Raw genomic sequence first — 20,937 nt, 5'->3', positions numbered from 1 at the left:
AAAACACCCAAAAATGTTTGGAATATGTGGTTTGTAAAGAAGAAATAGATCTTAGGTCTTTTTTATTTTATTTTTACAAAACCAAATAATACATTTTCTAGTAAAAGTTAAAAGTTACAGTTAAAATTATATAAAAAAGATAAAAAAATGTAATTATTTTCAGACAAAAGACAAAAGCAAATACAGAAATACATAAGAACAAAACAAGACAAAAGTCCATACACAGGGATACTATAAATAAAAACATTAAAGACAAATTTGTAGGGATTTACAAATTCCAATTGTTTTCATTGCTTGGCTTTTTTTAAGTCCATGTAATGTTTGAACATAATGTCTGAACTCTACATTCAATTTGCTGGATTCATTGTTTGTTTTGTCAGTTTGCGTTTGTGAAAGAAGAAATTTCCATACAAAATAAGTAGGTTCAAAATATATATTTTCTTTTTTACAATCATTGTCCTTCTTGTCATCAGAACAAACAATTTTTTTTCTAAAAAAATACATTTGAACCAGATAGTTGGGTATCCTGAAAACTCCCAGGATTAGAGGTGGTATAGTCCGTATACCTGCGTATACCTTCGATAACACAACTGGTTTTAACAGCCTTTTCATTTAATGATTTGGTGATGAGTTTAAAGTAAAGTTCCATTTCTTTTTTTAAAACATAAAAACAAGGGCTTTTCTTGGAAAATGTACTTTTAACTTTAACATTTTGCAATTAATAAAAACAGATTTATTAAAAAGTAACATTTCTCTTCTTTCTTAGGGTAATTAAGGAAACCAAAAACAACGTTTTTTTCAAAGTAAAGTAAAATAAAATGCCCATAGTTTTTTGCTGTAAGAGCAAAACCAGAACAAATAGAATAGAATAGAAAGACTTTATTGATGCCAAGCTGGGAAATTGCAGAACAAATGTTTCTGGATGTAAATTACAGAAAGAGCCGTTCATATTAATGTATTTTTTTATTTTTGCATTTTTAACAGTTGTATTAATATATTCTTTTTTTAAATTTTGCATGTAATGATTAGCTGGATAATATAAAAACCAATTAAACCAATTTAGTGACGGTTTCTGATTTCTATGTTTCTTCCATTTGCGCCTGCGCAGTGTAGTCCTGTGTTAAAGTCGCGCACTGATGACGCCGCGTAGAGAGGCGGTGCGGGTTTGCCACGTCGGTTCTCTGTGCAACAACGCATTTACTTACACTGTTGCTCCTGAAGCCCGGGGGCTAACTTTTAAAAAGCCCCTTTTTTTATGTGTTCACCCTGAGAGGAAGCGACCCTCCGGCACCGGCCGGTCCCACCGTAGCGCGTCGCCACAGCAGCGCAGCCGGGGAAAGTGAAGCTGGAAGGCGGATAAAAATGCTCGGTGCTGCCTGGACTCGTCAGCCTGGAAGACACACGACTGACTGATGCATCCTCGTTCACTTCACCCCCCCGTGTGTTGTTGTGTGAGTAACGACGGCTTTTCAGAGATAATTTTTAAAAAACTATCTCAAGCTTAAAACATTCTTTATATATATTTATGTTTTAATGTCTTTTGTTGAAGTGTGTGCACAAGTTTCCGCTGTGTATAAAAAAATGACAACGTTGCTGCTGCTCCTGCTGCTGCTGCTGCTGCTGCCTGGTGTCATGATTCAGACATGCAGCTTTACTTGCATGTCTTAGCAAGTCTCTGCAGAAAAAAGAGAAAAAAGGACAGCCCAACAAACATCTCAACACAGCTGCATTTTTACACACAACATTTACGCCACTTCTTAGTCGCTTTTTTAAACAGTGATGGAAAAAATCTACTAAGGAAAAGGAGATTAAAGTATGCTACTGATGCCATACTTTAAAAATACTCCTACAAGTCCTGCGTTCAAAACGTTACTAAGGTAAAAGTTTGTGTCAGCAAAATGTCAGTGTTTTATTATATTATACATATGATGTTTTTGGATTGATATCACTGCTGCATCAATGTGTATATTAGATTTTACTGCTGTAGGTGTTTAAGGATACTTTAACTTTACTTGAGTTTCATCTACATCAATGTGTATATAAAATTTTACTGCCGTCGTTTAATGATACTTTAGCTCCTTGTATATGTTGTTGGGTAGTTTCATCTACAGCAATGTGTCACATTCTGTAAGATCGTCACATTTTGCAGCACTGCTGTCCAGTGAGAGCCACATATATCTAAAAAGTCAACTTTTCATGAGCTGTTTTAGGCTCAGTGACCATGCATAGGGTTCTTAAGATAGTTCATCTTAAGAAGTACGCACCAAATTTGGAGATGTGTTATTTTCACTGGACAGGAAGAAGGAGAAACATTGTAATCTGAAAAGTAACCAAAGCTCTTGTGGAGTAGAAAGTACAATATTTGCCTCTGGCATGAAGTAGAGTACAAGTGTGAAGTTGCATAAAATGGAATTTCTCAAACACAGTCCCTTGAATTTGTATGTTCAGTACTTGAGTAAATATACTTTTTCCGCCACTGTATTTTTTTAACACTTTTTTAAAGGGCTCGCCTTGAGGGAAAAAGTAGAAACATTTGCACGTCCACAGAATTACAAAATACCATCCTGCAATCCCTCCACTAGTTAACTTCTCCAGTTCCTGTTTTCACTTTTGACTTTCAACTGTAGTTTTTGTCCCTTGTGGCGTGAGTGCGTGCGTGTATGCGTGTGTGTGTTTGTGTTAACGGCTGTTTCCTGTGGAAGAATCAGCTTTATTAATATTGGAGCTTCGCACTGGCCACAGAGCATGCTGCATTATCATCTCCATCATGTTTCATATGAGCATAAAGGAAATGTTGATACTCACGGAGGTTGGATGTTATCGGTCTCTGGTTTGTGTTTCGTTTTAGGAATCTATCACCGGCTGATGAACTTGGGCGTAATTGTGATGATTAGACAGTATTTTATGTTCTGTTACAACAACTCTAGCTCAGATGGGAGTTCATTATAAGTTTCATTATAGATGAATCTGACACTTATTTCGATATATAAATAGTCGTTTTTTTAGTGTTATAAAATAGTGACAAATGTCCATCATAACAGGTCTCAACACTAACTTCAACCAAGCCTCTGCTTTCAGTTGCTGAAACTGAAAATATGGTCGTCATTTTTAGTCACTTTATTTTCAGTAATCAAGATACCATGCAGTCATACGTCATTTTAATAATGAAAGTGTGAGCCTGTGAATGTTCTCATTTGTCCAGGTCATCTTTATCCCCTAAGCAATTTCAGTCAGAAGCAACTGGACTTGGTTATTTTCACCTCTCATCCAAGAGGCTTCATCAGGTCCTGGACCAGTCCCAGCCTGGACAAATAACCATGTCCAGTTGCTTTTGACTGAAATTGCTTTGGGGATAAGGAAAGTGTGACAAAAGTTTACAAATGTCCTCAAGTTTTTCATTTAGGTTCATCTGGTTCTTTGTCAGTTCAATCAATTTGCACCTCCGTTTGTGAAACTGAGGGGTTAGTCAAAATTTTCTCCCCACAGTCAAACAATTTAATTTGCTTCCCCATCGTCTCTAAAACAGATGCCTTTGAACACGTGCAATCGCACCAGTGCATGTGCCTTGTGCAGTGTTGTCACATGTAGCTGTCTGGTTCTGACTCTTAATGTAATAGCAATATTTGTTTATCACTAATGCCACACATATTTATTTTGGTGTGCACGTTTTGCACTGTGCTGTGCATATTTCTTATATGCTAAAAAGTGGTTGCCACTGATGACAACTGAAGGCCACACATTGTTTTTATAATTTCTCTAAATTGTTGCTGTTACTGTAGAGACCTACATACTTTGCACGAGTCCAGGTGAAATGTTCAAATTCAATCCAAAATCCAAAAAATATCCAGTTTAGCATCAAATAAGCTAAAGAATATCAGCAAATCCTCACATTTCAGTGGAACCAAATTTTGGATTGTTGTACCAAAATACCAATTTTCTTTCTGTTAAGTTAGAAATTTGGAGAGCTACCATTAGAGTTGCTGTTGAAGTGAGATGGAGAAACTCATAGTAACTTCCTGTGTCAGTGTCACATGTTCTTCTGCTGTCCCGCCTCTTTCAGAGACTTGCAGCAGGTCCTGAGTGTATTGAATCCAATGCGAGAAGGTTCACGAACACCTCAAATAACCAGGGTTTCCCCAGAATTGTGGTTAAAAAAAGACGTGCGAGATAAAAACAAAACTGCAACCTTCAAATGATTTTCCCACAAAATATTTCACATCCGATTTTTTGAGAAATTTTGGTTAGTAGGTGCTTGTTATCAATTTAGACAATGAAATTGTGTATCACAATATCTCGATGTACAATTTCATCACGATACAATTCTATATAAAGTTGAAATTATCATATTGAATTATCTAGGTGTGAATAAAAAGGCAGATATCTTTCAGACCAAAAACCAAAAATCCCAAAGCAGGTCATCTTTGCAAAACATTATTCATAACCTTTCACATCTGCACTATTAGTCATGTCTATTGAAAGAAAATGTTTTGGGAGTGACACAAAATGAGAGTTAATTGGTCAATTACAACAGCTGGTTTGACAAGTCACTGCAGGACAAGTCCAGGTGTAATCCTAACAACATAATTAATGCATGCTTTTCATTTGTGTGTCAAGAGTATTGTTCATGTTGGATCTCTGGCATTTCTGAAATGCAGACAAGCCATGATTAATGTTGTTAGTTACACCTGTTCTGTGAAAAAGGCCTTTATTATTAGCATTTATTAATTTTAAAAGCATGCATGCATTTGTAGTTGTAGTCTGGGTGCTGAGAAGAGGTTCAGTAATCTTGAAGGGGTGAGATGTCTGCACACTTCACCAAAATCTGAGATTCAAACGTATCCACCGCAAGTTGTTGAGTTCGGATACGACATTTCTCAATGAGGGGTAAAGAGTAGACGTACTTATAGTTTTTTTCAAGTTTTTTTATGTTTTGTGCGGGAAAACCATGTTAAAGTAAAGAAACTCTCAGTTGACCTACACTCATGATTTTGTTAATTGTCGAATTGAATAGTTAACAGATCTGTAAAACTGAGTTTCTCCACCTAGAATTGTGCAAAAGCATCACTTTGGATCTTGTTTGCCAGCAACATGCTCAGAGGTTCCTTAGAAAGTAATTTAATATGAAAAAAAAAGCATTGTAAATGACTAATCAACTGAAGAAAGCTTTGTTGAGTTAGACCAAAATGACTGTTCAGTAGACTCACCAACTAAGAGAGAGCAGTTCTAATATAAATCATAGCCGAGAGGTTTCACATACTTTAAAGTGTGTCTGGAGGGGGGCTTTAAGATTTGCTTCATTCTCATTGTTGCACAATAAAATGCAGTTGTAATCCCTTATATGCAACAGGAGAAAAGCGAAAATATTTGTTATGTTGGAGGACGAGGTGATATATATATATATGTGTGTGTGTGTGTGTGTGTGTGTGTGTGTGTGTGTGTGTGTGTGTGTGTGTGTGTGTGTGTGTGTGTGTGTGTGTGTGTGTGTGTGTGTGTGTGTGTGTGTGTGTGTGTGTGTGTGTGTGTGTGTGTGTGTGTGTGTGTGTGTGTGTGTGTGTGTGTGTGTGTGTGTGTGTGTGTGTGTGTGTGTGTGTGTGTGTGTGTGTGTGTGTGTGTGTGTGTGTGTGTGTGTGTGTGTGTGTGTGTGTGTGTGTGTGAAAATATACTGCTGACATAGTTTATGTCATGATGACATGTCATTTCTTTCACCAGTAGTTCGATAAAGGCTGACCAAAGCAGTAACAAACAGACAAATGGTCCAATATGTAATTGTTTTTGCCTCTTTAAACCGCTGTGGATGAATAAGCATGGATTTTTTTTTTCATGTTTCAAAGTGCAGCAGATTGTCATCCTGAAGACTCTGTTTTCTACTTTTAATTCAAATGATTCAACAGCGGTAGAGAGGTTTTTCATTTACAACAGCGACAGTAGATCTGTTTGTATTTTCAGGCTGATGTCCCACCTAAAGTCCAGTATGTTGAGTTTCTTGTACGTAGCACGAGCATTACGTTATACATTAAGTCTTGCACATTGAATCACGCTCCTCGTCAAACGCATCCATTTTTAAATATACACTGAAAAAGAAAACGTGCATTTGAGAAATACTAGAAACATCACTAATTCCCCTTCTCTATGATTGCTTATGTTAATAAACCAGTTTGATATAAAGCCGATTTGCAAATAAACTTGTTGGGAACAATAAAGAAAATCTAAAATTATCAGTGAATGAATAACTGGACCATCTGCGCAGTGCTCCAGTTATCCTTCCCCCTAAGTATCTGTTTACTTATTACACCTGTACTCTAAAGTAAATACCTGAGGAGAGATCTATACTCTCTAATTACACTTAATTTGACTCCAGGGTGCTGTAAATGTTGATTAGGCCTCAGGTTTGTTGGTATTTAGTTATTCTTGCCTATGTGGCCTGTGTTTACTTTTTACCTTGACTCAGTCTTCTCTTTGCTTTTCTCCGCAGTGGCCTGGCTGTACATGGTGGCACATTGAGGAGAAAACGAGGCGTGCCAGCGGCTATTGGTTGGTGGGCGGGCGTCCGTGGTTGCCACGGTAACTGGCGACCATGCCAGGAGGTCGCAGGGGTCCCAGCAGACAGCAGCTAAGTCGCTCTGCTCTGCCGTCCCTGCAGACTCTGGTCGGAGGCAACATCAGCAATGGTACAGGCCTCAGGAACAGGTGAGTGCACACAATACATTTGTCATCCACTATACTGAGTTCAAATGTTTTTACTTAATAACCCACAATTTCTCTGAACAGTCTGTATACAACCCCCCTGTTTTTATTATATAACTTGTGACAGTAACACTTTAATGCTCATTGTTGTCCACTTAGATTGAAACTGTTTCAGTAATTCAGTAGCAATTCAGTAATTATATTCAGACGCGTAAGCCATCTTTCGTCATATATCTGCCTTGACATTTTGCGTGCAAGTAGGAAATCGTATCTCTTAAATTAAATTTTTGGTCATTCTAGCTGATCGATTAATGGATTAATGGAATAAAATACATTTTAATCAGAAATATTTTGAAAATCAATTAGTAGTTTCGGTCATTTTTAAAGCAAAAATTACAAATATCTGGTTCCAGCCTCTCATATGTGAAGATTTTCTGTTTTCTTGTTTTATAAGGTTTTGAACGGAGTGTCTTTGTGTTGTCGACTGTTGTACGCTCAAATAAAGACATTTGGAGGCGTTACACTGGACTATGTTGGACTATTTTCACTTACTATGGCTAATGAAGTAAAACCTGCCAGCTAGTTCAGGTAGCCAACTTATGTCTGCGGCAACACTCAAATGCAAACTTCTATCGTCTGTTGAGGTACCTAGCGCATTGATCCGATAAGAGATGGAGCGAGATCCTCGGCATCGTTTGTAAAGAATGGTGCAGTGAGGAATGGAAATGTTTCTCAGCTCTTTTTTTCAGAGTGTGGCTGTCCACGCCTGTCTATATTTAAGAGTAACATCTGCAGTGAAAACACAAAGGTACATGTCTGTATGGAAAACATACGGGGGGGGGGTTATATCGTCACTCCCTCCTGTTGTAAGCTGTGTTGCATTGTGGGAACCCCGGGATCAGCAAACATTAACTCCACAGTCTTCATTCACATATTGATCCATTCCACATAAGTTGACTGACTGAGGAAGGAAATGAATCGATGAAAATAATCTTTAGTTGCAGACCGAAATCTAACACGGCCCCTTAATAAATCACATCTCATAAATACACAAATACTTTGATTACAAATGCAGCTCAGATGTTTATATGTATAATTGTACCAAATAAGACAGCATAAAGGTGCATTTTTATCTATATAATATCCTTCAACAGTAGAGCTGCAACTAACCTTTACTATTCTTGTTTAATAGATTCAAGTCTGTAAAATGTCAGTACATTGTGAAAAATTGCCATCATAAGTTATATTACCTAACATTGCAGTCTATAACACAAACATATTACATTTCCTTTCACGTAAAACAAAGAAAATCACCAATCCTCACAGTTTAAAAAAAACAAAACATTTATTCTTTATTAAAATAGTTGCAGATTGTACTAATTATTAGCTCTAATCCTTTTAAAACTGGCAGGATGTCCTAGTAGAGATATTTCGCTTAGCTACTGATTGGTTTGAACTGATATTGATTCCAAAAAATAGATTAATGCTGCGCCATCGTAAGTACTTCTTGAGCTCCTACAGCAGGTGTTTGAGAGGTAGGTGTGATGTGACACAAACATTGTTCTAAACCCAAGCTACATCACAGTCAATGTCAATGAGTGTTTGTGTTTATGTTTGGCTGTGTGTTTTCTTCCAGGAGCAGTAACTCAGTGGGTCTGTCTGCGCCCCCTCTCTCGGCCCTCATTACTCCGGAGCCGGTCCGTCACTCGAGGATCCCCGAGCTGCCGTTGGACAGCAGCCTGCTGTTTGAGTTCCTGCTCTTTCTTTATCTGCTGGTGGCCTTGTTTGTCCAGTACATAAACATCTACAGGACGGTGTGGTGGTACCCATACAGCCACCCCGCTGCCTCTACCTCGCTTGTAAGAACACACACACACACACACACACACACACACACACACACACACACCTAACATATCTTATAAGCTTGGACATTTTCGGCAGTCATTGCTTTTTCCTTTCTCTTAAACCCTTAAAAATCAAAGCTTCATAACCCTAAACATGAACACATGATATCCAACATCAGGGCTCATCATTTTTGTTTGTTTTTTTGTTATCAAAAAATGTGAATTTATTAGTACTTTGAATATCAAAAACTGAGTGAAATCAGAAGTTTGAACATGTCTTTTTAAGTTACTATCTATTACAGAATAAGGTGACACAATGGTGGTAAAGCATATGGCCCTGTGTTGAAAGCCCTGGCTTTTGCAGTGATACAAACTGGGGTCTGTAGTGACATTCACATGACATGCACAAGAGACATGGTGACACCGTTCGGATCTCTGGATGCGAGACAAAAACACACCTGCAAGTGCCGCTTATTGCCATAGGTTCTGCCAAAGAGAGATTGTAACTTTAACTTTCTATTGTCTTCTATTTCATTGAGTTATTGCTTTGTAGTCGGTAGCCTATTTCTTTCTTCACCATCACTCTTCTCTGTACTTTCTATTATTGGAAACATCATTTGCTGTACTTTGAAACCTTGTTCACTGTAAACTCCAAACTGTATCTTAGTGGAGCAGGAAATGCAACTTTTTGATGTGAGCAGGGGGGAACAAATGTGCTTTAAAAAAGTTTGAACCACCATTGCTAATTCTTTTTTTTTTTTAATGGAAAATGGTACACACCAAAAATGCCGAATGTTATCATGAAATGTGTTTTGGCTCAAGTTGTGCAGGTTTTGTTGATTTGTTCCACCACTGCATACTGATTTTTGTCTATTGAGTGGTTCAAGTCTAATTTAATACTATATTCATTATTAAAAAAAAAAAAACTCTTTTTTTATTTGAACAGAACTTTCATCTAATGGACTACCACCTGGCTATATTCATCACAGTCATGTTGGCCAGGAGGCTTGTTTGGACAATCGTTTCAGAGGTAAACACACACACGCCTGTACATACAAGCAGCCAACACATTTTAGTACACATAACCTCCGTGGCAACCAAACCCTGCTGATGTCTTGACATGCAACTGAGTGATTCTGTCTCGCCCAGGTGTCTCAAAGTAGCGGCAGATCGCTGCTCTGCTACGTGGTCCTAATCGCAGCTCGGCTCAGCCTGCTGACCATGTGTGGCTGGGTGCTCTGCTGGACGCTGGTCAACCTCTGCAAGAACCACTCTGTGCTCAACCTCCTCTTCCTGGGATACCCGTGAGTCTTTGATACCCCCTGACCTCCACCCACTAAAGGCCAGGATATTCATGATGATGATGTTGATACCTCTAACATCTGTTTTAAATGGCCTCACTTAAAGGCGGGGCAAAAGATCATAAAGACGGGCAACATGAAATTAATCATACTAACAGGGATAACAGCGCACACTTCTCTTCTCAGTCTGTCTAGTTTTGTGAAGAATTAAAAATAGAGCCTGAGAGAGAAGCTCAAACCTCGGATACAGAGGATTTGGTGGCTCAGTGATTAGAGCAGGCGCCCCGTATACACAGTCTAAAAGTCCTCATCGCAGTTGTCCAGGGATTGACTCTGACCTACGGCCCTTTGCTGCACGTCGCCCCCTCTCTCTCTCTTCCATTTCCTGTCAACCTCCAGCTGTACTGCCGAAATAAAGGCATTAAACAACAACAACCGACATACTTGACCCAGATTTGAATTAAAACCAGAACAGGAGTTGTGTGTTATCAGAAGTTACTTTGCAATCAAATGACTAAAAAGTTTATTTAAGTTTCATTTCTTTTTGTTTTTCATTCTGTTTATGTGCCAAAGAGGTCAAGGATTGAATCGGATGCAAAACTTAAATGCGTGAGCCACAGCATCACTGTCACTGCCACACATAAAAACAAATGATTCACATAGCTATTAATCAGGTCATTCACAATGTGCATGTTACTGTTTCATCCTTTTTTATGACTGCTAATGGAAAAGGAAGTTGTGTACCCACCCTCCCTTAATGAGTCTCATTTTAAATATGCATGATGTTTTCACATCACGCATCTTCCCTTTCGTCTTGCCATCATTTCAAACTAAAACTCGCTGCCCTGTTCTTTTGTCCTCGTTGACTCACCGCACTCCTTCCATGCCAGATTCGGTGTGTACGTGCCGCTTTGCTGTTTCCATCAGGAGGGAGGGAAAAGCCAAACAACGGCGTCTGACTGCGATTACCCCGTTGAGCACCAGCAGAACGACCTAGCGGAGACCCCGTTCTTTCGACCACGTGACTTCCTCTTCCTGTTGCGAGAGAACCTCAGAGAGCAGTTCTCCAGCCCTCCGCACATGCCTACACACACCTGCCCACCACACACACACTCACACACACCGGATATGATTCGGGCAGAGGTGGAGGAGCTGAAGAGCGACTTCAATCGGCGAATCAAGGAAGTGCTGTTCAACTCGCTGTTCAGTGCTTACTACGTAGCCTTCCTGCCTCTTTGCTTCGTTAAGGTGGGTATCTGTTCTTTTTATTTATGTTTTATTGAGGGTTTTGGTGTTAAACTGCAGATGACTTCTAATTTTTCAACTGAATTTTCATGTTGCCCCCAATTACTTTATTACCCCTTAATGTTGCCTGTTTTAAGGGGAATTCATCCATAATTTCTACTCCAACAGAGCACCCAGTACTACGACATGCGCTGGTCATGTGAGCATCTGATCATGGTGTGGATCAATGCGTTTGTGATGCTGATGAGTCAGCTGCTGCCTCCCAGCTACTGTGACCTGCTTCATCGCTCTGCGGCTCACCTGGGCCGCTGGCAGAAACTAGAGCACGGCTCGTACAGCAACGCACCTCAGCATGTGTGAGTAATGTTTTGTGCACACATTAGTACACACTCAGAGGTTTAAAATGACTGAATTTTCTGAACTGTGATGTTGATATTTGTTGCAGGTGGTCGGAAAGTACCATTTGGCCTCAGGGGGTGTTGGTACGACACAGTCGATCTCTGTATAAGGCAGTCGGGACCTACAATGTGGCTCTGCCCTCTGATGTTTCCCATGCAAGGTTTTATGTGAGCATCTGTATTTTCTATCATCGTTACAGTGTATGTTACTGAACATTATACACTGAGATGAGGGTGGACAAAATAATGACACCTGTTACAATCTAATACAACAAACTACACAGTTGTAGAATTGGCATCCTGAGGCTAAGCCCCTTGCTAACGTGCACCTTCTCAAAAACCTTGCGTTGATGCGGTTATGGAGATGCCATGTGTGATTGGTCATCTTGGACTGTTTATGTTTTTTCCTTTAAGTTTCTGATGTTGTGAGGGATTGTTTTTTCTCCCATCTGACCTCGAACAAAGGCATCCCCACAGGAAACCCTCTCTGCTCACTCTTACCCCCGCTCTCTATCTCAGTATATGAAATAATATTGTAAATACGGTGAAAGCACCGAATAGTCTGTCGTCACAAAGTGAATAATGTAACCACAGCTACTGGGGTTAAAAAAAAACACGACACGACCAGATCATGTGTGGTACAACTGTTTACACCATCAATAATTGAATCTGGGGCGCCCAGTAGCTAATATGGTAAAACAGCCGCCCCATATACAGAGGCTAAAAGTCCTCGCCACAGCGGCCTGAGTTAGCTGCCCTTTGCAGCATGTCACCCCCTGTTTTCTCTCCCCCCCATCTCCTATCAATATCCAGCTGTACTATCAAATGAATAAATATAATAATAATATAATAAAATAAAAAAAACTTTAAAAAACAAAATAATTAAATCTTTAGGCAACCGTTTTCAACATCATGATTTGTTTACATGATGATTAGGTGACCATTTTGATTCAGGTCAGGTGACATATTGAGCATATTTTTTGTTTACTTCTAAGTTCCCATCAGAGTGATGCATCAAGTGTTGGCGGAAAAGAAGAAAAAAATGATTTGGGTTTTTTACAAGTTGTGAAAAATAAATGCAAATGTATCAGTCATATTGAGGTGGGGTTGTGTGAGGAAAACCCACCGTACAAACAAGAGGAGACAGAAGAGCAGGCAGAACTGCAGGTGAAACACCAGGTAGAAGATAGTTTGATAATAACCAGCTGGACACACATTTGGTTTTGTACCATACAGTCTGCATCGACTCCATTTTTCCATACAGGGGCTACCTGTATAACCCTGCATTTTATTATATTTTATTATATTGTGTCCACCTTCTGCATATTTAATATTTCTATCTGTAATGTCTTCTAATCTTCTCTTGCTTTCTGTTGGTTTTCCAGTTCCTGTTCCACAAGCCATTGCGGATCCTGAACCTGCTGATCTGGATCGAGTCCAGTGTGGTTTTCTACCAGTTATACTCTCTTCTGCGCTCTGAGCGCTGGAACCACACTTTGTCTCTGGGCCTTATTCTCTTCTGCAACTACTATGTCCTTTTTAAACTGCTCCGAGACCGCATTGTGCTGGGCAAAGCCTACTCCTTCCCTCTGTCCTCCAACAGTTTGGGGCTCAAGTCGCAGTAAAGGCTGTGCACAGTGAGACCTCACCGACGAACTCTGGATGTGGAGGGGAGACGGGTGGAGGTCTGGTTAAGTAGAGGACCGGAGGGTTGATTAGCGCTCGTGCTTGGAGGTCAAGGGACAGACTGTGAACTCATAATCGTGTTTTGATACGGTTCTATTTTTAATGCAATGTTTATATATACCTATTTAAAAGAATATTTTTATTTTGTATACTATTTCGAGTTACGCCGGGCATTACCACGCTGACGACATTAGCATGTTGTGTTATGTTGTTGCAAGGCGACAGGGAAGTCAGGAAATGCCGGGAGGTGACTTTCACCAAAGATATTTTAAGTGCAGGTGGCCAATCACAGAGGGGACCTGGCCTCTGACAGTCGGTTAACCCAGATGAGCAACTCGGAGCAGTGGAAGAAGTTGTGCCTGCTTCAACCCTGAGGATCTGAGCGTAAAACCAGTTAAACCGAGGCAGTTGCTTCCATAGTGTTGACAGGACACAAACACCGTCACTGCTCTCAACATCTTCAGCACGTTTTTACTGCTTAATTTAAAATAAAAGTTTGACATGTGGTAAAAAGGTTTATCAGCTTTCCAGTGGGGAGCCTGTCCATCAAATATGAGGCCACAGCATGCCAACGGTTAACTTAACGTTGGCACAAAGACTGGAAACGAGGAAATGGTTAGCGAGGTTCTGTCCCAACAATAACAAAGCCTGCTGACCAGCACCTCTAAAACTAACTAATGAACATGTTATGCCTCCTGTGTTTGATTAGAAGAAAGATTAAAGTTTAAATAGACTGTTTGTTTTAAAGGTGATTATGTGTCAGTGGCCAGGCAACCACAGATGGCAGTAAGTTTCCGTGCCTGGTTAAAGAAATGGTCTGGCACATAACCTCCCGTAAATAGCTAGTTGTTGTATTAACACTTTTTATTTGAATTAAAACAAAGGAGAGATAACGTGTTGGTTAGTTTGTAACTGTTAGACAGAGACAGGCTAGCTGTTCCCCTGTTTTTCATTCTTTATGCTAAGCTAAGCTAACTAGCTGCATGCTGTAGCTTCATTTTTAATGGGTAGATAAGGGAGTGGTGTAGCTTTTCCCATCATGTTGTCAAACTTTTGCTTAAAGCAGAGCCTCAAGGTTGATTTTTATTTACAAGTAAGTGAAATAATGATTTCCTACAAACTGACTTGAAATCAATCTGTAGGAATCTGGAAAACACGTAGGTACTCTTATCCACTGCCTCTGCAGAGAATGCTGTATTCTTCCTCATTCACTTTTGTTACAGTGTTTTACTGTCAGTATCTGCTTGTTTTCACATCATTGGCTGGAGGGCAGTACAGCACCAGTCTTTACAAAAATACACCTGGGTGTCAACAGGGGAGCGGGGACTGAATAACTATTGATATCTTTAAACTCAAAGCACATCCAAAAATGCAACAAAAACAGCTTGATCCTGGGGTTTTTAAAAATCTTGTCATGCAGCACTCCCTGCCCTGGTTGTTGTCACTTAAAAAGTGCAACATTTGAAGGGATGCTGCTGTAGCCAGGGGATGATTAAAGTCAACTTACTGATGTCTGACCACACTTGGACATGGCTGGAATGTTTCTACACCATATGACTCATTTGTGTTCACTCAAGTTGTTTATTTTGTCCGATTTTTGGTGCCTGAATGCTTGAGACCCGTATCATATCAGGTCGGTCTCTTTGTGGATTGGCTGTAGATAACAGAATGAATGTGGCTAATATAATAAAGATTTCTGTTGGTACGTCCCAGGACCTTACCCTTCTCCAACTGCAATACGCCGTTGTCATCATGCTTTCATGTAGATTTGACAGCAGAGGATGTTTCATTGTGACATTTCCATCTCTGATGAATGCACACTCAAGACTGTATGTGTCATCTTATTAGCAGTTCATATATTCTCAGTTACCAGAATGGTGTTACATGCTTTGCATGATGTTGCCTTTCTGTTAAGTCATACCCTGTGAGCATCCTCCTACTCTCAAGTGGCTTCCTCTTGCCTCCTGTCCTTCACCAGCTCCAACCTGCAGTCGGTGCATAACTGTCGGCAGTATTAAAGATTGGCGCCAGGGACTGATTGACGCCTCAGTATTCAGATTGAGACGTTCAAGTCTGAGTAGAAAATCTGAGGATCAATATTTCCTGTGCGGATGTGATTTTCAAATGAACTGCCCCAGTTAAGTTTCAGGTTGAGTGTAAATGAGACAGAGGAAACTACTTTTGAGATGAAGTTTGCAAACATCTGGTTTACCGGTGCTGCTCTGGGCCTGAGAAGAAGTGTGAGGAATCTTTTGATTACACAACACACACACACACACACACACACACACACACACACACACACACACACACACACACACACACACACACACACACACACACACACACACACACACCACATGTGCTTTGTCAGCAAACTCAGCCATTAAATCTCATTGGTGCTTCGGGGGTTTTTTCCGGTCATTTTCCATTCGAATGTAGCAAGTTTTTCCTTTGAACAATGCTGTTGACTTGAATTGGCATGTTTTGGAAGTTGGTAGTACTAGCCACTGATTGGGCATCATCACTGAAATTTGAGTTTTTTAATGGGTTTACTTAATGTCACCTTAATGTAACTCGCCCTTATCACAATTGCACAGGAAGGAAGATGTTTTAAAGTTGGCTTAAAGTACTGCTTCTATATCATTTCTTACTTGAGTGTTGAATGATCATCAATTACCAATCTGGGAACCAGCTACCCTTTTGACGGCAGATAAGTCCCTGGGGGCAACAGCTAATATTTCAGGCTTTCAGGTGTAACCAGCGGATATCAGGGACAAGACTTCCTCTTCCGAGCACCAGTCATTGTTTACGGTCCAAAGCAAGTAACTTGAGACATTATAATGGAGTTGGAGTTGTGAGACGACGTCTCTATAAACATGAATGCAGATTAAATAATAATGAAAAGCTAAATAACTGTCAGAAACTAGCCTGTGGGTTCTGTGATTGCATGATGGCCAGTACGTTACACCAAAAAGTCCAAAATATTAGCTGCTCCCCTCCAGTGGCTAAATTGCCATCAGATAGGTGAGTTTTGAGATGGTAATTGATAAACTATCATTTTTTAGGTTGCCCAAGTGACACACATTCGGTCTACTTTCTTTGTTTAGGTGAGACCTAGAAGATCATAGCTGAAGCAGAAGAATGAGATTTGGCCTTGACCACATTGCCCAAAAGTGTACTTGATCTTCCTCTAGCCTTCATGAAATTTAAAGTCAGGTTTTAAGTAAAACTGATGCTGTTGATGTCAATCTGTTCTCTGTTACTTATAAAAAAAGTTGTCAAATTGAGTGGCAGAGTTTTCTATGTGCCATATCCCATGATGCAGTTTCAGACTCCTGCTTGAACCTGTTGAATGTGCCGCTGTTGGAGAAGTCAGTGGAGCTGGTCCTCATATTTCGTCTTTTTACGCTGTTCAGTTTCCCCACAGCATTTCTGAAAATGCCTTTTGACATCTGAAATAAAACAAATTGTGTTTAAGCAATGATTGTGTTATGTGAGGGATATGTTGTATGAGCAGACGGAGAAGAAATGTGACACAGTCGCTTATTTCAAAGCATATATTTCATTAACAGTCCTCAGTTGCTGAGACACAAATAATGCATTTTCACAAATGTTAAATGAGGAGAAGGAAAGTGCTTACGTAGGCCAACTCTGCACAATGTTGGACACCTGCAATGTTTCATCTTTGCCACCAGAGGGAGCTAAGCATTAACCTACAACGCTCAACAAAATGTGCGTCATGTAACAAGTAATTTGCAGCCTTGACAAGAGGCTCTGCAGTCATTTCATGTAATTCTGTGTAACAAGCTGAATGTTCTTCAAACACACTGTAGATTTAGCTGACAGTACGCTCTGTAGATAACTAGTCTGTCCACTGAGAGGAGATACATGATAGTTTGGAAAAACTTGGCACCTTTGGTTGCTGACTTGTACATTCATCCACAAAATCATTTTCAGTAGAAAAACTTCAAGAGTTTTAACAGTGCAATCTTTAGTATTAGCACAATAAAAAGGCTAGAATATATCGTGAAACCATTTTCAAAGTCCTGCTCCTTCTGAGGGCCTGTTGTTTAACATCAGATCTGAGGGTCTTCCAGATAACTTTCTTTTCCAGATGAATGTCCCGAGAAATCGATAAACCGTCTTCTGTTCTGCAAAACCACATGACCTAAATGTTCCCCCAGTTAACATGAATGTAACTAACTTTTTTCATGTTTTATAAATGTGAGTGAAGATGCAAAACTAAGCATAAATGAAATGACAGGCCCTGTTAACATGTTTTTTAGTGTCATTGCCAGAGGTGGGAGTAAACATCACACGTGCAAGTCTCATGTCTTAACATTCAAGTCCCACGTTACTGTGGCGAGAATCAAGCAAGGCGAGTCCCTGCTATAAGTCAAGCAAGTCACGAGTCAGGTCATGTGAAATTCTGATCTTCTACTCCGATTCTACAAATCGGTGAAAGGACAGTGGTCATGAAAAATGTTTTATTTTCAACATTAATGAAAATTGTCGCAGCCCCAAAACCGAACTTTACTAGAGAAATGCAATTCTAAGTCAAGTCGTGAATAATGTGTAATTCAAGTCGAGTCTTTTATCACTGTTGCACCTCTAGTCATTACTGGATACTGTATGTGTTTGTCATTTCTGTATTTACATCACTAATATTGGTGCATGAGAGTGGAGGGCAATTAACTAAATGTTTATATTGTTGTTACGTCAGTGCTACAAGGGATGGAGTGAAAAGGGAGGATTCTTGAGGCCCCAAATATTCCAGTATGATGTATGAGGACGTGGTGGGCCTGTGGTTTCGTAGCTACGCCCCTCAGCCTTCTCTGCAGTCGACAAAGTTTCCTTTTATCCAGTAGCAGATCTGAGCGTATTTGAGAGGCGTGATTCTCACCGCTACATTAAATTCCTGAGACGCCCCTTGTCGCTCCACCCACTGATGACCAGAAAACACACCTATAACCTTACGCTCCCAGCGCCGGCGCCGTACATCCCACATCCGGGCATAGACTCCTGACCCGCTGGCACCAGGCTGAGCATCACAGTGCTGGTACAGCAGGTCTGATGTCTCTTCGCCGGCCCGACAGAACCGATACACCAGTTTGCCTGGGCGGTCATTATCAAATCCTGAGAAGTGGACTCGTCGACCGGGCAGCCTCTGAGCCGGAGGGCTGACTCCTAACTTCATGTGGCGGCGTTTGTGGGGTTTCTTGAGTTCAAGCAAAGCGTAGTCATAGTCCATCCCAATTTCATTGGCATTCCCTTTAATCCATCCTTTGGGCACATGGGTGCGCTTGGCTCTGATCCACTGGAACTTCATCTTGTCGTTGGCTGCTGGGGCGTAAGAAGCGGGACCACCTTCAACGTGGTTGGTGAAGTTGGAGGCAAGATAAAAGGACGAAGCATGTGTGTCTCGTTGCTTGGTTTTTAGAAACCCAACCCGGAGCTTCTGGGCTCCTTTCACATAGTTTTTACCATCATGAACACAATGAGCAGCTGTGAGAACATGGCGGTCCCCCACTAGTGTACCAGAACACCCAGTGGACAGCTTGACAGCCACAGAGAAAGGATATTTCAACAGGAAGTCCTGCCCAGCAATGCTAAAACGCCCATCATGGCCGAAGATCTGACGCTTCCTCCTGACATGTGACCGCTCAGTCTTCCCAGATGACCCTGAGGAGTAGGCCGGGCTGGTGTTAGAACTGGGGTCGTAGCCATAGATCCCAATGGCAGTCTCGGTAAGATGACCATCAGAGTGAAGTGTCTCATAGGCAAGAAGACGCCGCAGGTCCCAGTAGCTCGGAGGAGGGGCCCTCTTGTGGCATTCTGGGTCACAGGGGGAGCTGACGTCCAAGCGAGCTGGAGAGAGGAAGTGAGGTGCTGATCGAGCCTCGGTCTGCCGCGGGAGGACCACAGGGACGCGCTGGAGAACCCACTGCGGGCGGGAGGAGAAAACAGGGGGAAGGAAGAGGAGAAACAGAAGGGAGGTGAACCTGTGGATGGACATGAGGACAGATGAGGTCAACTTCTGTGCTAAAGACCCATTCATGGTCACTCTGCAGAACTCAAGTGGTTCTTGACCGGATGTCTGGACCCCTCTTACTGTCTGTACATGAAAAACATTTTCATTCCTGAAACCAGCATCATGGAATTATAATTACAACCATGGGAGTTGCCGTGGAGCATTTTGACTTGAAGATATTTTCTTTTAATCTGTGCAGGAATTTGGCAGCCTTAAACTTCCACAGTGCTTAATGCTGCAAATATGATAGACAGGGCAAAGATCAGGCCTGATGGAAACATTCCTAAAGTGTCGTGGGGATTGGCCTTAAGCCTGCAAGAGTGGCGGAATAACATGTGGTTGCACTGAATATAGACTCTAGTTTTTGTAAATGGGTTAAGGGTAATACAAGACATAGATTGAGTCGTAAAGGGACTGCAAACAATAAACAGTCTTTATAGGAAAGTCATGCAGAGATAGATGCATCTTGCAACTCATAACACAGTATAAAGAAAATGTGATTCTTTATTTAGGGGCAGTACAATTTTTCTGAAAAGTATAATTTCCATCTACCCCTGCGTGAGGCCAACTAAAAGTTTAAGAGTGCAGTTCACATTGATTTCTTGATTTAGATGTTTGTACCTGTACTGACTCCTCTGAGATGTAAACCTCTCGTTACGCACAGACAACCCGCACATAGAGGTGACTTACCGGGGGAGCGCAGCCCGGGAGCGCATGGTTTGGCTTCTGCAGGTGAGCCGGTGGATGAACACGGAGGAGAAAACTTGCTTCAAACCAGAACAAGCAGAGCCCGCGATGGTAGAAACCGGGGACCAATCCTGCTGCTGCTGCTGCTGCTGCTGCAAAAAGGAAACTTCTCGTCGCTTCTCTCAGACCCTGACGACTTTATTTAATCCGTGACAGTTTGGAGATTTCCGAAAGCAGCAGCCGGGTCGACAGCGGAGGAGTTGGATCATTGTGCGCTACTGGAAGAGGTGGGCTGCTGTCTGTCTGCCTCTCAGTGTCACATCTGCCGACGATGATAACAGAGTGAGTAAATCCGACCCCGACACGGTCATGTGACGCATCCCATCAATTACTGCCCTTCGCCCCCTTTCTCCTCGGTTCAATAGGAAGTAAATAATGATAATGACTTAATCAGGTCTGTGTTGTTTGACACGTTCGTGAACATTTTCAGTGCACTTGCATTCTTGCACTGGTAGGCCAACATTGAATTGGGGCTGCATCGAATTATTACTTTCTTTATTGATTATCCTATTTTAATCAATTCATTGTTTCGTTTTTAAGAATTTCAGAAATCAATGACTATGCAAGTTCCCGGAAACCAAGATGACAGCATCAGTCTGAACAATAATGAAACAATATATTTACAAAAGAAAACCTGGAAATACTTGCAAATAAGAATAATGTGTCATCAATAAATAAGTCAATATACATGTAGAGCTTAGATTAATGAAAATGTGTGATCACTTTTCCATTGATTGACTGATTTTTAGCTCCAACATCAGAGAAATGGCTTAACTTTAATGTTTAATAACTCATATATATAGATTAATTTAAAAGCCATTAACCATTTTTGAGTTCCAGGTTGTAAAACAGAAACCCTTATCCTTTCTGCTGGGTAATGAAGTTATAAAATGTTGATAATCAACTTATGAATGCTATTAAGGTATTTTGTCTGCAGATGGAAATAAGTTAATAAATTGATTTTGTTCCAGATTCTCAGTAAGTAAATTCAGAGA

General features: G+C 40.7%; 2 protein-coding genes across 3 annotated transcripts; one reads left to right on the top strand and one right to left on the bottom strand.

The window, feature by feature from the left end:
• Positions 1–1,196: 1,196 nt before the first annotated feature.
• On the top strand, positions 1,197–15,419 carry tmem39a (transmembrane protein 39A). 2 transcript variants are annotated; one of them, XM_083915537.1, is made up of 9 exons: positions 1,197–1,451; positions 6,473–6,687; positions 8,327–8,543; positions 9,478–9,561; positions 9,681–9,835; positions 10,723–11,080; positions 11,246–11,433; positions 11,523–11,643; positions 12,861–15,419. In XM_083915537.1, exons 2-9 carry the CDS (start codon positions 6,575–6,577, stop codon positions 13,098–13,100), a joined length of 1,476 nt encoding a protein of 491 aa, XP_083771663.1. In that variant the 5' UTR covers positions 1,197–1,451; positions 6,473–6,574; the 3' UTR covers positions 13,101–15,419. The 2 variants fall into 2 exon arrangements, with proteins under 2 accessions (XP_083771663.1, XP_083771662.1); XM_083915536.1 differs by having other exon boundaries at positions 8,321–8,543.
• Positions 15,420–16,741: 1,322 nt separating this feature from the next.
• LOC310945433 (serine protease 23-like) lies at positions 16,742–20,195 on the bottom strand. Its single transcript, XM_083911524.1, has 2 exons — positions 19,886–20,195; positions 16,742–19,166 (listed from the first exon to the last, which is right to left on the bottom strand). The coding sequence occupies exons 1-2, from the start codon at positions 19,909–19,911 to the stop codon at positions 17,990–17,992; spliced, it is 1,203 nt and encodes a 400-aa protein (XP_083767650.1). The 5' UTR covers positions 19,912–20,195; the 3' UTR covers positions 16,742–17,989.
• Positions 20,196–20,937: the final 742 nt, after the last annotated feature.

The sequence above is a fragment of the Echiichthys vipera genome (assembly GCF_963691815.1).
Source record: "Echiichthys vipera genome assembly, chromosome: 1".
In the NCBI taxonomy this organism is placed as follows: domain Eukaryota; kingdom Metazoa; phylum Chordata; class Actinopteri; order Perciformes; family Trachinidae; genus Echiichthys; species Echiichthys vipera.
This window is presented reverse-complemented; position numbering and strand designations above follow the sequence as displayed.